Source organism: Portunus trituberculatus, chromosome 41 (genome assembly GCF_017591435.1).
Source record: "Portunus trituberculatus isolate SZX2019 chromosome 41, ASM1759143v1, whole genome shotgun sequence".
Taxonomy (NCBI): domain Eukaryota; kingdom Metazoa; phylum Arthropoda; class Malacostraca; order Decapoda; family Portunidae; genus Portunus; species Portunus trituberculatus.
The window spans coordinates 8,630,437-8,644,505 of record NC_059295.1 but is presented as its reverse complement, the minus strand read 5'-3'; the positions used below and the strand labels follow the sequence as shown (position 1 = coordinate 8,644,505).

The 14,069-nt window shown below is 39.3% G+C and overlaps 1 protein-coding gene across 1 annotated transcript in view; it reads right to left on the bottom strand.

The window, feature by feature from the left end:
- The window catches only part of LOC123517194 (transcriptional regulator ATRX-like), a 166,385-nt gene that overhangs the window by 64,864 nt on the left and 87,452 nt on the right, over nt 1-14,069 (bottom strand). The window contains 3 exon segments of the mRNA XM_045277199.1: nt 1,375-1,555; nt 4,359-4,515; nt 4,698-4,922. Of these exon segments, the coding sequence (XP_045133134.1) occupies nt 1,375-1,555; nt 4,359-4,515; nt 4,698-4,922 (563 nt within the window).

The window sequence follows — 14,069 nt, the reverse complement described above, 5'->3', positions numbered from 1 at the left end:
TGAAGTTCAGTCTATGAGGGTGAATCTGATCACCATCTTATTCTCATTTTTGCCTTTATTGTCAGTGGTTTCCTTCTATTAGATTAACCCCTTCAATACATGATTGCACCTCTGTATGAGAATTGGTTTCTCGTGCACACATACAAGCTCTTACACATGTACAAGATTGGCAATGGGATCTCAATAGTAAAATGAAATGTTTGTATCATGGCTTGGGGTGCTGTCTGAGGCTTTGTATGGGTGTACAGACACACTGGGGGAAGCCCCTTCCACTACTCTAGTAGCTAATTAGTATGTTGCTTTAGGCCTATGTCACAGCCTCTTAGCCAGTGTCCTGGCAGGACAGGAGTCTTCCTCAGTTTGATTTATACACTGACCTAATCAACACTGCCTGTGAGAACTTCATAATTGGCTTGTAGTGTGCATTTTTTTCTTTTTTTTTTTTTTTTACTGCCATAGGTGAAACCAAGCCTTCTGACTTTGACTTTGAGTACCTTCCTGGCGATGATACGAGTGATGATAGTGGTGAAAGTAACTGTGAATATGAGAGTGAGGATGATTTTATGAATGAAACTGAGCCCTTGATGGACCATGGGTGAGCCTCATGTCTAATCTGTTCAGTGATGTTCAGCCATACCTGGTCCCTATGTTCAGTGCCAGTGATGACAACCTAGACCCTGCCAACCTGTCGGCCATGTCTCTGCCTCCTTTTAGGCGCCCATGTAAAGCCTTCACGTATATACTTGACAGTGAAATGGTAGATAGCCTATGTAAATGAATGAATGAGAGGGCACAAGTGTATATTTCCACTACAGGAAAAAAAGTGAATGGTGTGATTTGCTACACCCCCCACACAATACAAGTCCTCCTGCAGGCCCCCCAACTGCTACACATCCACCCATTCAACTTTCTTTATTACCACTTTTATGTACATTTTGATAATATTTTTTTGCTCAACACATACTAGACATATCAATGAAGGTTATGGTAAGAAAAATTATGTTAGCTATTATTTTTTCTACACATAAATCTTACCTAAACTTAACGCAATCTAACCTAACATAACCCAAGCAATCCAAACCAAATTAAACCTAATATAACCTTTATTAAAGTGTTTAGTATGTGTTAAGGTAAAAATACTTTCAAAATGTCCAAAAAACTGTGTTAAAGGCAAGTTGAGTGGGTGGATGTGTAATGGTTGGGGGGTCTGCAGGAAGGCTTGTACTACAGAGGTGGGTAAGGGGGTGATAGCAAAAACGGCCTTGTGGCAAAGGGGTTAACATACAGAGAGTTTACTATAATGTATACTGCAAAAAAAATTGTCAGTTGCATTATGAGAAAAATTTTAGACATTACAAGACAATAAGCACTCACACTTTATCCCCAATAGAGCAGCACTCTCTAAGGATGTCCAGCAAAAGGATAATCTTCCCACCATGCTCTAGCTTGTCCAGATATTCTTCCTCCTCAAAATCCTCTCCAACATTATCTTCAAGAACTTTTTTCCACCAGTCAATCTTCACTTTGCCACTCTCAGTCAATCCAGCAACAGGTTCTGAAAGAAATAAAAACAAAACTAATAAACAAGATTTTACATAATAATGTCTTCTTTGCCCTTTGTGGTCTTCATCCTTGGAAATGTTATGGTTCCCTGATGCTTCATTTCCATCGACAGTGTTGCTGACACTTTCCTGAGCTTCAGCTCACTGGTTGTAGGTGCATTAAAAGATTAAATCATATTATTACATATATGGAACTCAATCAGTGTGACACAATGTTTAAGGAAATACATGACACCTGAGGTCATCTACCTAAAGTATCTGGGGTAATATGATCAAAGTTGACATGTAATTAGGCATCTATGTTGCCTACATTTTGTACAAGCAAGAACAATTTATGCAAATCTATATGTATACTTATGCATATACAATGTGCATATACATGTAGAGACACTGAAATTATGCAGCACTATTACTACATGACCAATCACTTTCACTTTTTGGGTGTGAACAGTCTTTTGATATGCCTACAGACAGTCTTATGGAAAGTATTCTGAAAGTTTCCAATACAGAAAGGCATGATGGCATTTCTTTTATTATGCTTGTCAAATACATAAAATTGTGCTTTTTGTCAATTTTTCCTCGTAATACTATCTCCTTTATCCTATCAACAGTATCTTTCTTATCATAGGGCCCTATCTATTTGTACAATCAATTTACAAATATAAATGAATGTTACTGCCTTATTTTCACACCAATCAGAATGATTTCCATATATCTTAGTCTTTATCATAAAAAGATAAGGTCGACAACAGAGATTAAAATACTTCAATTATTAGCACTGTATTTTCAAGAAAGACTATCATTAGGTGCACAGACAGCACCATTACAAAATTCTACTTTTGCACCTCCACCAGTCTGTTTATATCAAACATCAATGCTGTTGGTACTCAGTGTCAAAATAATTTGAAAGAGGTTTACTTTAGCCAACAGTGAGTGGGTGCCTTCTCTTCCCTGATTAAACACTCCTTGCCATTCTTATGTTGTTAGGCTATGTACAAAGCACAGCACCTCTGGTTTTATACACTATCCCCTCCACTTTTTATTTTCTCTCTTCTTCCTGTATACCCTTCATCTTTTTATTTTCTTACTCTTTTCTTTACATTCTATGTTCCTCTTTGCAATCTTTACTCTAACAATGTCTTTTCTTTTGTCACATTTGTGGCAACCTTACAAAGCCCCTCCGTCTCATTTGTTATGTGTACAAGGTTGAACTTGGCTACACCACAATGCAACCTATACACCACATGAAGTAAATAAGGTAAATTAACACCAGGATATAGAAACGGTATAATGTAAACATGTATCCACCCATTCTAAAAGAACAAGGTTGACTGATGCTGTTGCTGCTCACTGCCTCACTGGCTCACTCTCTCATCCCTCCTAGACCAACAAACTGCAGTAAGATAAAAGTGAAGCAAAATTTGAGAGAAAATTCACCTTTCTTCTATGCAAGCAGAAGGCCCCAACTTGCCATACTCACCTCCAGTGAACTTTTCACTCTGTCCATTTAAACCCATGCCAAACATTTAAAACTTGTGCTACAAGGAAAACATTGCTCAGGGATTATTTCTAGATAGCATATGAATGTTTTGCAAAATACTATATTTTGCCCAAACATCCCACCAAATGCACTCCCTTAAGCAGGACGCTGTCACTTACTTGCTCACAACTGACACAAGGGAAGGAATTTACATATTACACTTATTATCTTGTCAAAGGAGGACATTACAGCCACTACAACCCTCTACAAAGCTGAACACACCTCTCAGACCATCTCTGACCACACAAGTGTAAGTGTTCACCAAATTCTAAATTCCAAATTCAAGAGAGAGAGAGAGAGAGAGAGAGAGAGAGAGAGAGAGAGAGAGAGAGAGAGAGAGAGAGAGAGAGAGAGAGAGAGAGAGAGAGAGAGAGAGAGAGAGAGAGAGAGAGAGAGAGAGAGAGAGAGAGAGAGATGCAACATGTCAGTTTTCCCTTGTGACCATATACTGCATGCTTTTTTCCTTTCATACTCTTTACCCTTTGTGCTGTAGTTGGTTTTGGGTCTCATGATGATTCAGAGAAGGACAAATTTTGGTGTAGAAACCAAGAGATGAAGAGGGATGTGGTACATTGTGCTAGATTTGCACTATTGATAGTTAGAGATGATGAACCTTGTGCCACTCTTTTCTTTGCTGACCCTTACCATACAACTGGCCTTTACTTATGAAAGGATCTTTCCCTTTCCCCTCATAAAATATGTTCTGGAAAATCAGCAGCATCAGTTTTCACTAGCAATATCAAATCTATTACCGCCACTGCAATCACTTAGTATGTTATTGCTGCCACTACCAGTGATAGTGCTAATTCTACTTCATTTTCACCAATCTTCAAGCCCTTCTGGGATATTTGGAAGACATTTTCTCAAAGAGAGCACAAGTCATAGACCTACTAGTGGTAAGTCAAGGGAGTGTGGGTAAGTATTGTATGAAAGAAAACAACATGTTTACTCTGCTTGAGGACAAACAAATAAAATCATTGTGTCCCCCACACCAAAAAAAAAAAAAAAAAAAAAAAAAAAAAAAAAAAGTCAACTATTGTCAACATACACAGCTTAAGCCCAAGCACCAGCTGTCGACAACTGTCGTCACCTGCACTTTAAGGGTTAGTGTCTCCATAACTACTCTCCATTCAATCTGAGAGCTCATTTTACCTAAACAGTGATCTAGAACCTATTCTTTTGTCCACAATCTTCAAAAACAGAATTTTATTATTTTTCCTAGCAACAATGGCCAAGAGATATGGCATTCATATTACCTGGCTTTTCGTCTTCTTCAACAACTTCCTCTTCTTCTGATTCTTCATTATTCTTCTTTGACTTTTTTTTCTTACTGGATCTCTCATCATCTGAAGATTCTGATGTAGTGGAGTCATCACAGATGAAGTCATCAAGTTCTTCATCATCATCATCATACTGTAGAAAATTCAAATGTAATTTCATTCTAGGTTCCTGATGTAGAACATTTATTACTAACAATTTGTCATGTAATCATTCAGTCATCAATCTTATAATCTCCTAAAATGTGAATGAACTTAGGGAATGACAGACTTGGCAGAGTATAGTATAAAAAGTAGATAAAATTTGTTAAAACTTACCTCTATTCTTCTCATAGCCAGCTCTAGCACCTTTGGGTGAGTCCATATCCTTGATAAAGCCCCAAAGTCCACAAAGAGTCCTGAGCCTTGTCTCTTTGGGCCTCCTCGGGCCAGGTTATCCAGATAGTACTGGTACAGTTTACACTGAATTTCTGATAACTGTACAGATATAACATACTCAAATTTGGGAGGCAGGTATGGCTTCAGAACAGTGTAATCCATTCTCTGAAAGATATTTATAAAATAATTTTTTTGTGTAAATGGATTATCTAAAGGATATTTCTAAAATAATTTTTTTAGTGTACGGTCAACTTTCAATTAACGCGAGTTTTAATAACGAAGTTTTGATTTAAGGGGCACGGCAAATTAACCTAACTCAGGTCATACTTCGCTTATGGTAAGTCCAATTGGCTTGAAAACTATAGCATGTAGGTCATTCTATAAATTTCATCAAATTTGGGTAAACAATATTGGAGATACAACAATGCACTTTCTTTGTTTAAAATTTTCAGACTTTATTTTTCATTTAATTGCTTTAAAAAAATTACCATAGAAATTTTGTACATATACACAACTTTAATTGGAAATAGTTTTCTTTACTTTTTTTCGGATGAAAGATTTCTATTTTTTTCATGTTTTTTTTTTTTTTTTCACTATCTTGTTTTCTATTGACACTAAAAATTTAAATAAAAAAAATGCATTTGAGTTGTACTTTAAAATGATACTAAACAAAGTGGATCAGAGTTTATAACGAGAAACTTTGAAATGGAGAGAGGAAAAGAAAAAAAATTAAATAAATAACTTTTAAAGATATTCACCCCTAAAGATTTGTTCTCATTTCATCCTTTTTTTGCTATTTGTTCATCTGATTGACATGAAATTTTCACACATGATTGTGTATACAATGGTGACATCCTGGAGCATGACAGGATGACAATGCATCATATCCCCACTCCTCTAGAAAATATTCAACTCATAAGTCAGGGTGTCACAAGGCACCATCAGCAATGTCATGGCAATTTGCTACATTACAACTGGTCTGGACATCTCTAAATCTTGTTTAGTGTGTTGAGGTGAGACAGAGACACTGTGAAGTTATTTCTTACTTGTCTGGTTCAACTTCATACCTGTGTCAAAATAATCTTTTGTAATAGTGTTGTCAACCTTTTCTTTTTAGTTGTATGATGATAATAGACTATTTGTGATAAAAAAAAAAAATAGCCATGAAACAAGTGTTTGGGCATCTTAATACATTTGTGAAGTCAGACAAGCCACTGAGCCAGTGTGTGGTAGTGGTAGGGTGTTGTCAGGCGAGGTGAGGCGGGAGTCATGGTGGCTGTAGTGAAGATGACATGTATGTTAGATGTAGCTTATCACAGCGATCAGGGACAGCTGTGTTTATTTCTGATTGTCTTGGCTGCTTTATTCCTTCTTATTGATGTTTCTGATTCTAAATCTCATCAATTCATGCCTCTAAGGACGTTATTACTGAAAAAGCAGAGCAATGACGTGACTACCTCTCCCCTCCATGTCTCACCAAACACTGAGGCAGCAAGGGAATGTGCCAGGGCCCACTCTCTCTGCTGATGGTAAGAATGTCAGAGGATGAAATTTATAGAGAAAAATATTCATATAAAATCTTTTACATTGAAACAAACATTGAGTGATACATCATTATTTTTCCTTGTGACTCAGGTGATGACACAAGAGTACGGGATTAAAAATGGCTTCCTGGGAGAAATAACATTTAATTTTTGCAATTAAACATCATAGAGCAATAAATTATGGTCTCAAGAACCAAATGAGAAAATTATTATATTCAGAAGTGAAATTTTTAAAAACTTCCCAAAAATCCAATTTCACCACACCCCATAACATGACTTGATATTTCAGGAGATGCGATTAAATAATGCGATTTATTCAACTTAATGCGGGTTAACTCAACTCAATGACATCACGTGCACCCACGTGATGAGAAGCAGACTGGGCCAGAATCCCCCCCAAAAAAAAATTAACACTGAGTGGAGCAACCTTCAGCCAAGAAACGGTATCCACAAACACTTAGGAAGATATCATTACCATGGTAATGAGGTTGCTAGCAGGTTATCAATAAAACCACCTCCTGAAGAGCTGCTACTATTTCATATAATTTATACATTTATGTTTAAAAACAACATTTCTGTAAAGTTTTTACAAGCCTTACTATGCCAAGGTTGGACACCATAGCATAGGACACAAGGTGAAAATGTAGAAAAAGATCCACTCATAGTGCAGGTTAGCTGCAGACAGAGAAGTGAGGACTGCAAAAGGAACAGCTGAGTGTCTCTGAATTACGAGTATTACTTACTGACACAGAGTCATGGTGATACTCATGGCATGATCGTACATGAATACAAAGATATCACATCCCTCATAGCAGGCAAAAGAGTGGCAGAAACAAATATTGTGGTGAAAGCAGCACACAAGCTAGAGGGGGTCACAAGAAGAAGAAGCGGCACCTAATCAGTGGTAGCCGCTTCTTTTTCTTCTTGTCACCCACTTACCTTAGGTGTTGCTTTCACCACAATATTAGTGTTTCTGCCGCCCTATTGCCTGCTATAATGGATATCATATCTTTGTATTTATAAACAATCATGCCTTAACTCCATGGCACTCCATGAGATGCTCAGCTGTTCTTCCTCAGTCCTCACTCCTCAGTCTGGAGTTAACCCATACTATGAGTGGATAATTTCTCTGCATTTTCACCTTGTGTCCTATGCTATGGCATCCCAGTATCCCTCACAGGAAAGTAATTCCAAGAAATCAAGGAAGACTACCCACCGAAAAGAAGTTGGAAGTGTTAGATCACTATGCTAAGGGAGAAGACGTCTGTAACTGTCCATGCAATAGGACTGAGGGAAAGCATGTTCCATACTATTACAGCTAATAAATTGAGAACATGAATTTATATTGTTTCCATGATGCAGCAATGTAATGATATTCTTTAAAGTTATTTTTTACGGTTCAAGTAACAAAATCCCCAAAATAGGCAGACTTTCCCAGTGGCAAGGAACATAACCCCCCTCCTGCCCTATCACCATTGTTTATTATGGAAAAATTATGTTTGAATAACGTGATTTTCAATAATGCAATGTCTCCAGAAACGCAACTGTCACATGAATCGAGAGATGACTGTATCTATACCATCAAGCCCTTGAATACAATTTTGCAGATCTAGTCAGTGACACTGGTCTAAAATTTAGGAGATCGATCTTTTTTCTTCTTTTGTATATAGGCACTATATGCTATCACACATACTTAAAAAGCTACACATATATCTATATTGCACACGGAATTACTATTATCATGCACCCGCCATTCAAAAACTCATGAGTTACGACCACACGATAGTCGCATTTCTTTATACACAGTAAGCCTCCACACTTGGCAAATTAGTTAGTCTAGCAAAACTACCGCCAAATGCGAATTTCGCAAAGCATGAGTTCTTTATACCATATAAATTGCCTAAAAAATGCCTCAATCAGTCTTTGGTCATTGCCAAAGTACCTCTTTTGACCTCTAAAATACCATCTTTTGAACTTAAATAAAATCTTTTGCATTCACTTATTAGAATACAAAACAGACCGATAAACAATAAATAAAACAAATAAGACATGATATAAAGGCTATAACTCCCATTTTTCCAACCGTTTCCCCTCGCCCACTTTCATCCTTGCCGCCACCACCATTGTCCTTACCCCCACCAGTACCACCTGTTGCGCTGGTAGAGGCCATGTTGGCAGTGAATTGCCAGAATTCGTTCCCACGCTAGCAGAACAGAGGGTAGCACAAACAAAATGGCTGAAGGGGACTCTCACACTACATTCTGATAGGTTTAGAGAGAGATCTGATGTCGCCAGGGAGCCGCGTGGTTTGCCATGCGGCCACCAAGTTTGAATTCAAATCAACAAGTGTGCACTCAGTGGTCCGTGGCCACCCTACCGCCATAAGTTAATTTCGCCAAGCTGACATTCGCCAAATGCAGGGGCTTACTGTACTTTTATTCATAAATAGTTCTACACATATTTTCCCAACCTACCCATCCACCTTAGCTCCTAATCATCCACAATGAGGTACCATATTTGACAACATATAGGACACACTTTATTCAAGTACAGTGGTACTTAGACATACGATTTTAATCCGTTCCGTGATGATCGTTGTATGTCAAAAAAATTGTACATCAAATAAATTTTTCCCATAGAAATTAATGGAAATACAATTAACTTGTTCTTGTGATATGAATTTACCCCCACCCAAAAAAAAAAAAAAAAAAAAAAAGCTTTAAATACCAACCAAATATAGATTTAATATAAGATAAATACAATGTTTATAGTATGCATGATATAAATTAACTATATTGCTCAAAATAACAACTTAACTCGCAAAACTTGGGACACATCGATAGACGTTCATCACGCAAGGCACGGGGCACGTCGATAGACGTTTAGGCTTTTTATGGCTATATTTTCTTCCACACTTTATCCTTTGCCTTTTTTTGCTTCTATACATCTAGCACTGTACCAAGTATGTATTTTTTCCTGAACTCTATAAACAGGAACAAACTTTTTTACTTCTTCATTGTATTTCTGTAAGAATATATCATATTTCTCCTGTACAGTCTTCCTGCACATAATATTACTCCACTCAATATCAGCAAAATGACTCCTTAATTTTTCAAAATCCGCTCTTGCATAATTTAATCTCTCCTTTATAGTCCTCTCTGTAACTTATCTCATCTTCCTCCTGCATTTGCACCTCCAATGTCACACGATCACTTTTTCCCATTGGACTAAGGTATTGTATGATTGGAGGGGACTCTAGTTTCTTTCTGAAAATTAGGTCAAGCAACGATAGTTCTTCTTCCCCCCTGTACCTTGTTCACTCCTCCACCCACTGGTCCACTGTATTAACCATAGTCAACTGTAACACTTTCTCACTTCACTGCTCAGCATTATCGATTACTTCCATCTCCTTCCAGTTGAAGTCTCCAACTAAGAGTATCCTTCTGTCTCTTCTTATCATGTTTATCTAGGCACTTTATCACCTCTCTTTGCATATCTTTATGCTCTTCTGATCCCTATGTATTAGTCTTTGGCGGAACATATATAATTATAATTTTCTTTTCTTCAAATCTTCTGTTCTGATTGTTACTCCCATTAATTACACCTTGTCCTCACCATATTGCACATCCTCCACACATATATTTTCACGAACCATTATTAGCACTCCTCCTCCCCCTTTATCCTTCCTGTCCCTCCTCCAGGTATTATATCCCTCCTCTTTAAAGTTGACATGGATCTCTTTTTTCAGTTTTGTTTCAACGATGCACATTACATCCGGCTTTTTCTCTTTCAAATAATCCCGAACTTCCAATATGCTTGATAACAACCCATCTATGTTAGTATAAGTCACTCTTAATTTATTGCCTCCTCCACGACCTCCTCTTTTTCCTTAGGTACCACTTCTTTAGTCTCATATCCAGAACCCTCCAGTAGAATTTCTTCTTTGTCTCTGTCCTTTTCTCGTTTTCCTCCTTAGCTTCACTTCTTAGCACTTTCTCCTTTTCCCTTTCCTCTAAGTTCATATCTCTTTTTATCCATATTTCCTTGTGATCAACATCATCGGCCAGCTTCCCTTTTCTAGCCATAATTTCCTCTACAGCCACTTGAGATCTCATTTTCACCTTCATTGGTCTCTTACCCCCTTCACTGTACCTTCCCAGCCTAATCACTTCCTCCACCTCCTGGTCAAATTCTTGTGTGCTGTCTTGTACTCGTTTGATAACAGTTTTGGCCATTTCCCTTTCTTCACGTTCTCTTGTGAATTTATTTGGGTTTTTCTTTTCCCTCATCCCATAAATCACGAAGCTTTTTTTTCTTGTCCACTACATCCCGCACCATATTTTCCTTTTCCTTGATAACTTCTATTACAGCAACTTTTGTGTTCTCCTGAATTTGTCTCCTTACCACTTCTGAAAATTTGACTTTTTCTTCTTGCTCCTGTTTCCATTCATTTCTTAGTTCTTTCAATTTGTTATCACCCAGACCACCTTCAGCCCTGTCTGTAATCCCATCCTGCACTTTATCGTGCAAGCTCTTTAAAGAGCTTTCATAATTCTGGCATGTGGTTTTTAGAGCGTCATTTTGCTTCCTTATTTCCAGAATCTCCTCTTTCAATTCCTGGTTTATTCCACTGACCTTCACACATTCAGCTACTCTTTAATTTCAGGGCTGTGTTCTCCGTTATCAGTCGGTCTTGTTTGTCCATGAGACAGGACATCACCTCCTTCATATATCTTAATTCTCTTTCTACATTAATAAGTCTTCTCATATTACCTCGTTCATCCCGGAAACCCAAGAAATCCTTTTCCATAGTATCTTCAGCCAGTTTCCTTAAACCAATAGAATACGTTTTCCAGTGGGGTGGGTCATCCAGGCTCTCCTCATCGTCACTCAAGGTTACGGTGGATGTGAAGGATAGATTGGATGTGGGTGGAGTTGTTTTGGAGGTGGATGGAGTTGTTTTGGAAGTGGGTGGAGTTTTTTTCGAGGTAGCAGGACGAACTTTGAAGTACGACGAGATGACTCCTATGGAAGTAGATGGGATTGCTTTTGAGGTGGATGGGGTAGCTTGGGAGGTGGATGGAGTTGCTTGATCGGTAGATGGGGTTGCTTGGGATGTGGATGGGGTTGCTTGGGCGGTGAGTGGTTTGAAGAAAGATGAGATGACTGTCTGTTTTGCCATCCTTTTCTTTGCCTCAAATAGTTCTTTATACACTTTCATGTCATTTTCTATAGCATTAGTCACGCCATTACTTCGGTTTGGGTTGGGGTCATTCTCCTGGAGAAGATGTATGGCCTGGTTAATATGATTAAAAATCTCCTCGAAAATCTTGACGGAGAGGGTTCTTTCAGGCTCCTTGTCCTCCTCCATTTCCTCCAAAGTATTTTGTTTCTCCAACTCCATGAGGTCGTCGTTGGAGAGAGGCTCAGAATGACTGTCCAGCAGTTCTTGTACGTCATTCTCGTCCACCTCATTGAAGCCTGCCTTATGGGAGATATGAACGATGTCTTTCCTTACTGCTGTAACATCGACAGGGACTTCCTGTTTACGTTCCACGCACTCAGGCCACAAATTACGCCAACATCCATTCATTGCCGACTTGGACACCTCCTTCCATGACTCGTCGATGTTGTCGATCCCTTTTAATGTTATAATCCTTCCAAAATTGTTTCATGGTCGGCTTGTCAGGGGTGTCAATGCAGGCCAACAGCTGTTTCATGGTGCGCCGCTGGTAATAGGCCTTGAAAGTAGCGATGACTCCTTGGTCCATCGGCTGGATGAGGGCAGTTGTGTTTGGGGGCATAAACATGACCTCAATATTATCTGCCCAGTCATTCATGCTCTCTGGGTGGCTGGGGCGTTGTCACACAGCAAGAGAAATCTGTTAGCAATGTTGTTTTGGGCAGCATATTCTTTTAGGAATTTGGAGAGGTATCCTGTCACGTAACTTTGCATGATAACAGTCGTCATCCACCCTTTTGTTTGCCTTCCATACTACGGGCAAATATTCCTTAATATAGCCAGACAGAGCTCTTGGGTTTTGGGAATGGTAAATAAGGCATGGTTTAAGCTTAAGATCACCAGCGGCATTCCCCCCCACCAATAATGTTAACCTGTCTTTAGATGCCTTGAATCCTGGTGCCGACTTCTCCTCCTTTGCTATAAACGTTCTCGATGACATCTTCTTCCAATACAGGCCTGTCTCGTCAAAGTTTAGAACCTGCTTGGCTGAATAACCTCCTTCCTCGATGCGCTCTTTAAGCAAAGGCTTGAAGGCGTTTGCAGCGGTTGATCCGAACTCGCTGCCTCCCCACTAACCTTGAGGTTGTGTAGACTCCCACGATGTTTGAAACGTTCAAACCACCCCTTACTGGCCTTGAAGGACACTGTCTCGCCTATGTTGAATTCTGGTTTCAGGTCCTCCCACAGGCTCAGTGCCTTAGTAGTAACGAGTTGGGTAGAAAGAGGCATGCGGCGGTGTGTGGTCTTCAATCCATAGCCTCAGCAAACGTTCCAATTTTTCCATAATCGGTTCCCTGTTACGAGTTGTTGTGTGTTTGTGCAGGTTTGTGACTTGGTTGGCCTGCTGCTTCACTTGTACTTTTTTCTGGAGAACTGTTGATACAGTTGATTGAGATAAACCAAGGGCACGAGCAATAGAGTTTACCCCTTCACCACCCTCATGACGAGTCACAATGTTCAACTTAATATCAAGGCCAATGCTCTTTCTCGATTTTTTAGCCTTATCTCCCGGTGGAGAACAATCGTTGGGTCGCTTGGAAGCCATCACTAAGTTCACTTGATCACAAATAAGCACAAAAAGAAGTTTAGAGCGAGCGTGATAGAGTTGTTGTTGCACAATCAAAACAGCGGGAAAGACTGTGGTGTGTTTACTGCACGGGCCGCGGGTGGATGGAGGCGCTGCGATCGCGATTGCGATCGCGATTGCGATTGGTCAATCCGATCGTTAACCGAATTTTGGCGATCGTTAACCAAAAAATAGGGATTAATTTGGAGGGATCGTATGAGCGAAATATCGTTAAGTAGTCGATCGTTAACCGAGGGACACCTGTAGCGGTTTCTATAAAGCGTTGGTTTTCATTCGGCATATGTTTCGATTCCGCCATGCGCCTGGCAGTGCTACTTGGTTTCATCTCTCTCTCTCTCTCTCTCGTTATTCATTACTTAGCTATATGTGATTTAGCACTTATTTGGAGATAGGAGAACCTATGGCCCCCTCTCCCCATGTACATACATCTAGGCCTGAGTCCAAGTCCTTTTGCAGTAATCTCTGCAAGCAGCTCAGATGCGTGCGCCCTACTCGATGGCTGCGCTCCATGTTTATATTGTTTCCACACCTCTACACATCTTTGTGGAAAGCTGAACTTCTTGATATGTCTCCTGCAGTTGTCCTTTCTTAATTTCTTTCCATGTCCTTTTGTGTCACTGGTGTCCCAGATTAGTAAGTCTTCTCTATCTACTTTTTCCAGTCCATTCATTGCACTGTACACAGCTATTAGATCTCCTCTTTCCCTTTTTTGTTCTAAGGTTGTAAGACCCAGTATTCGTAACCTTTCTTCATATGACCGTTCACATGTGTGTGTGTATTTACCTAGTTGTATTTACCTAGTTGTAGTTTTACAGGGCCTGGGCTTTATGCTCGTGTGGCCCTGTCTCCATATCTACACTTATCCAATTTTTCTTTAAAACTATGTACACTCTTTGCTGACACCACTTCCTCACTCAATCTGCTCCAAGTCTCAACAC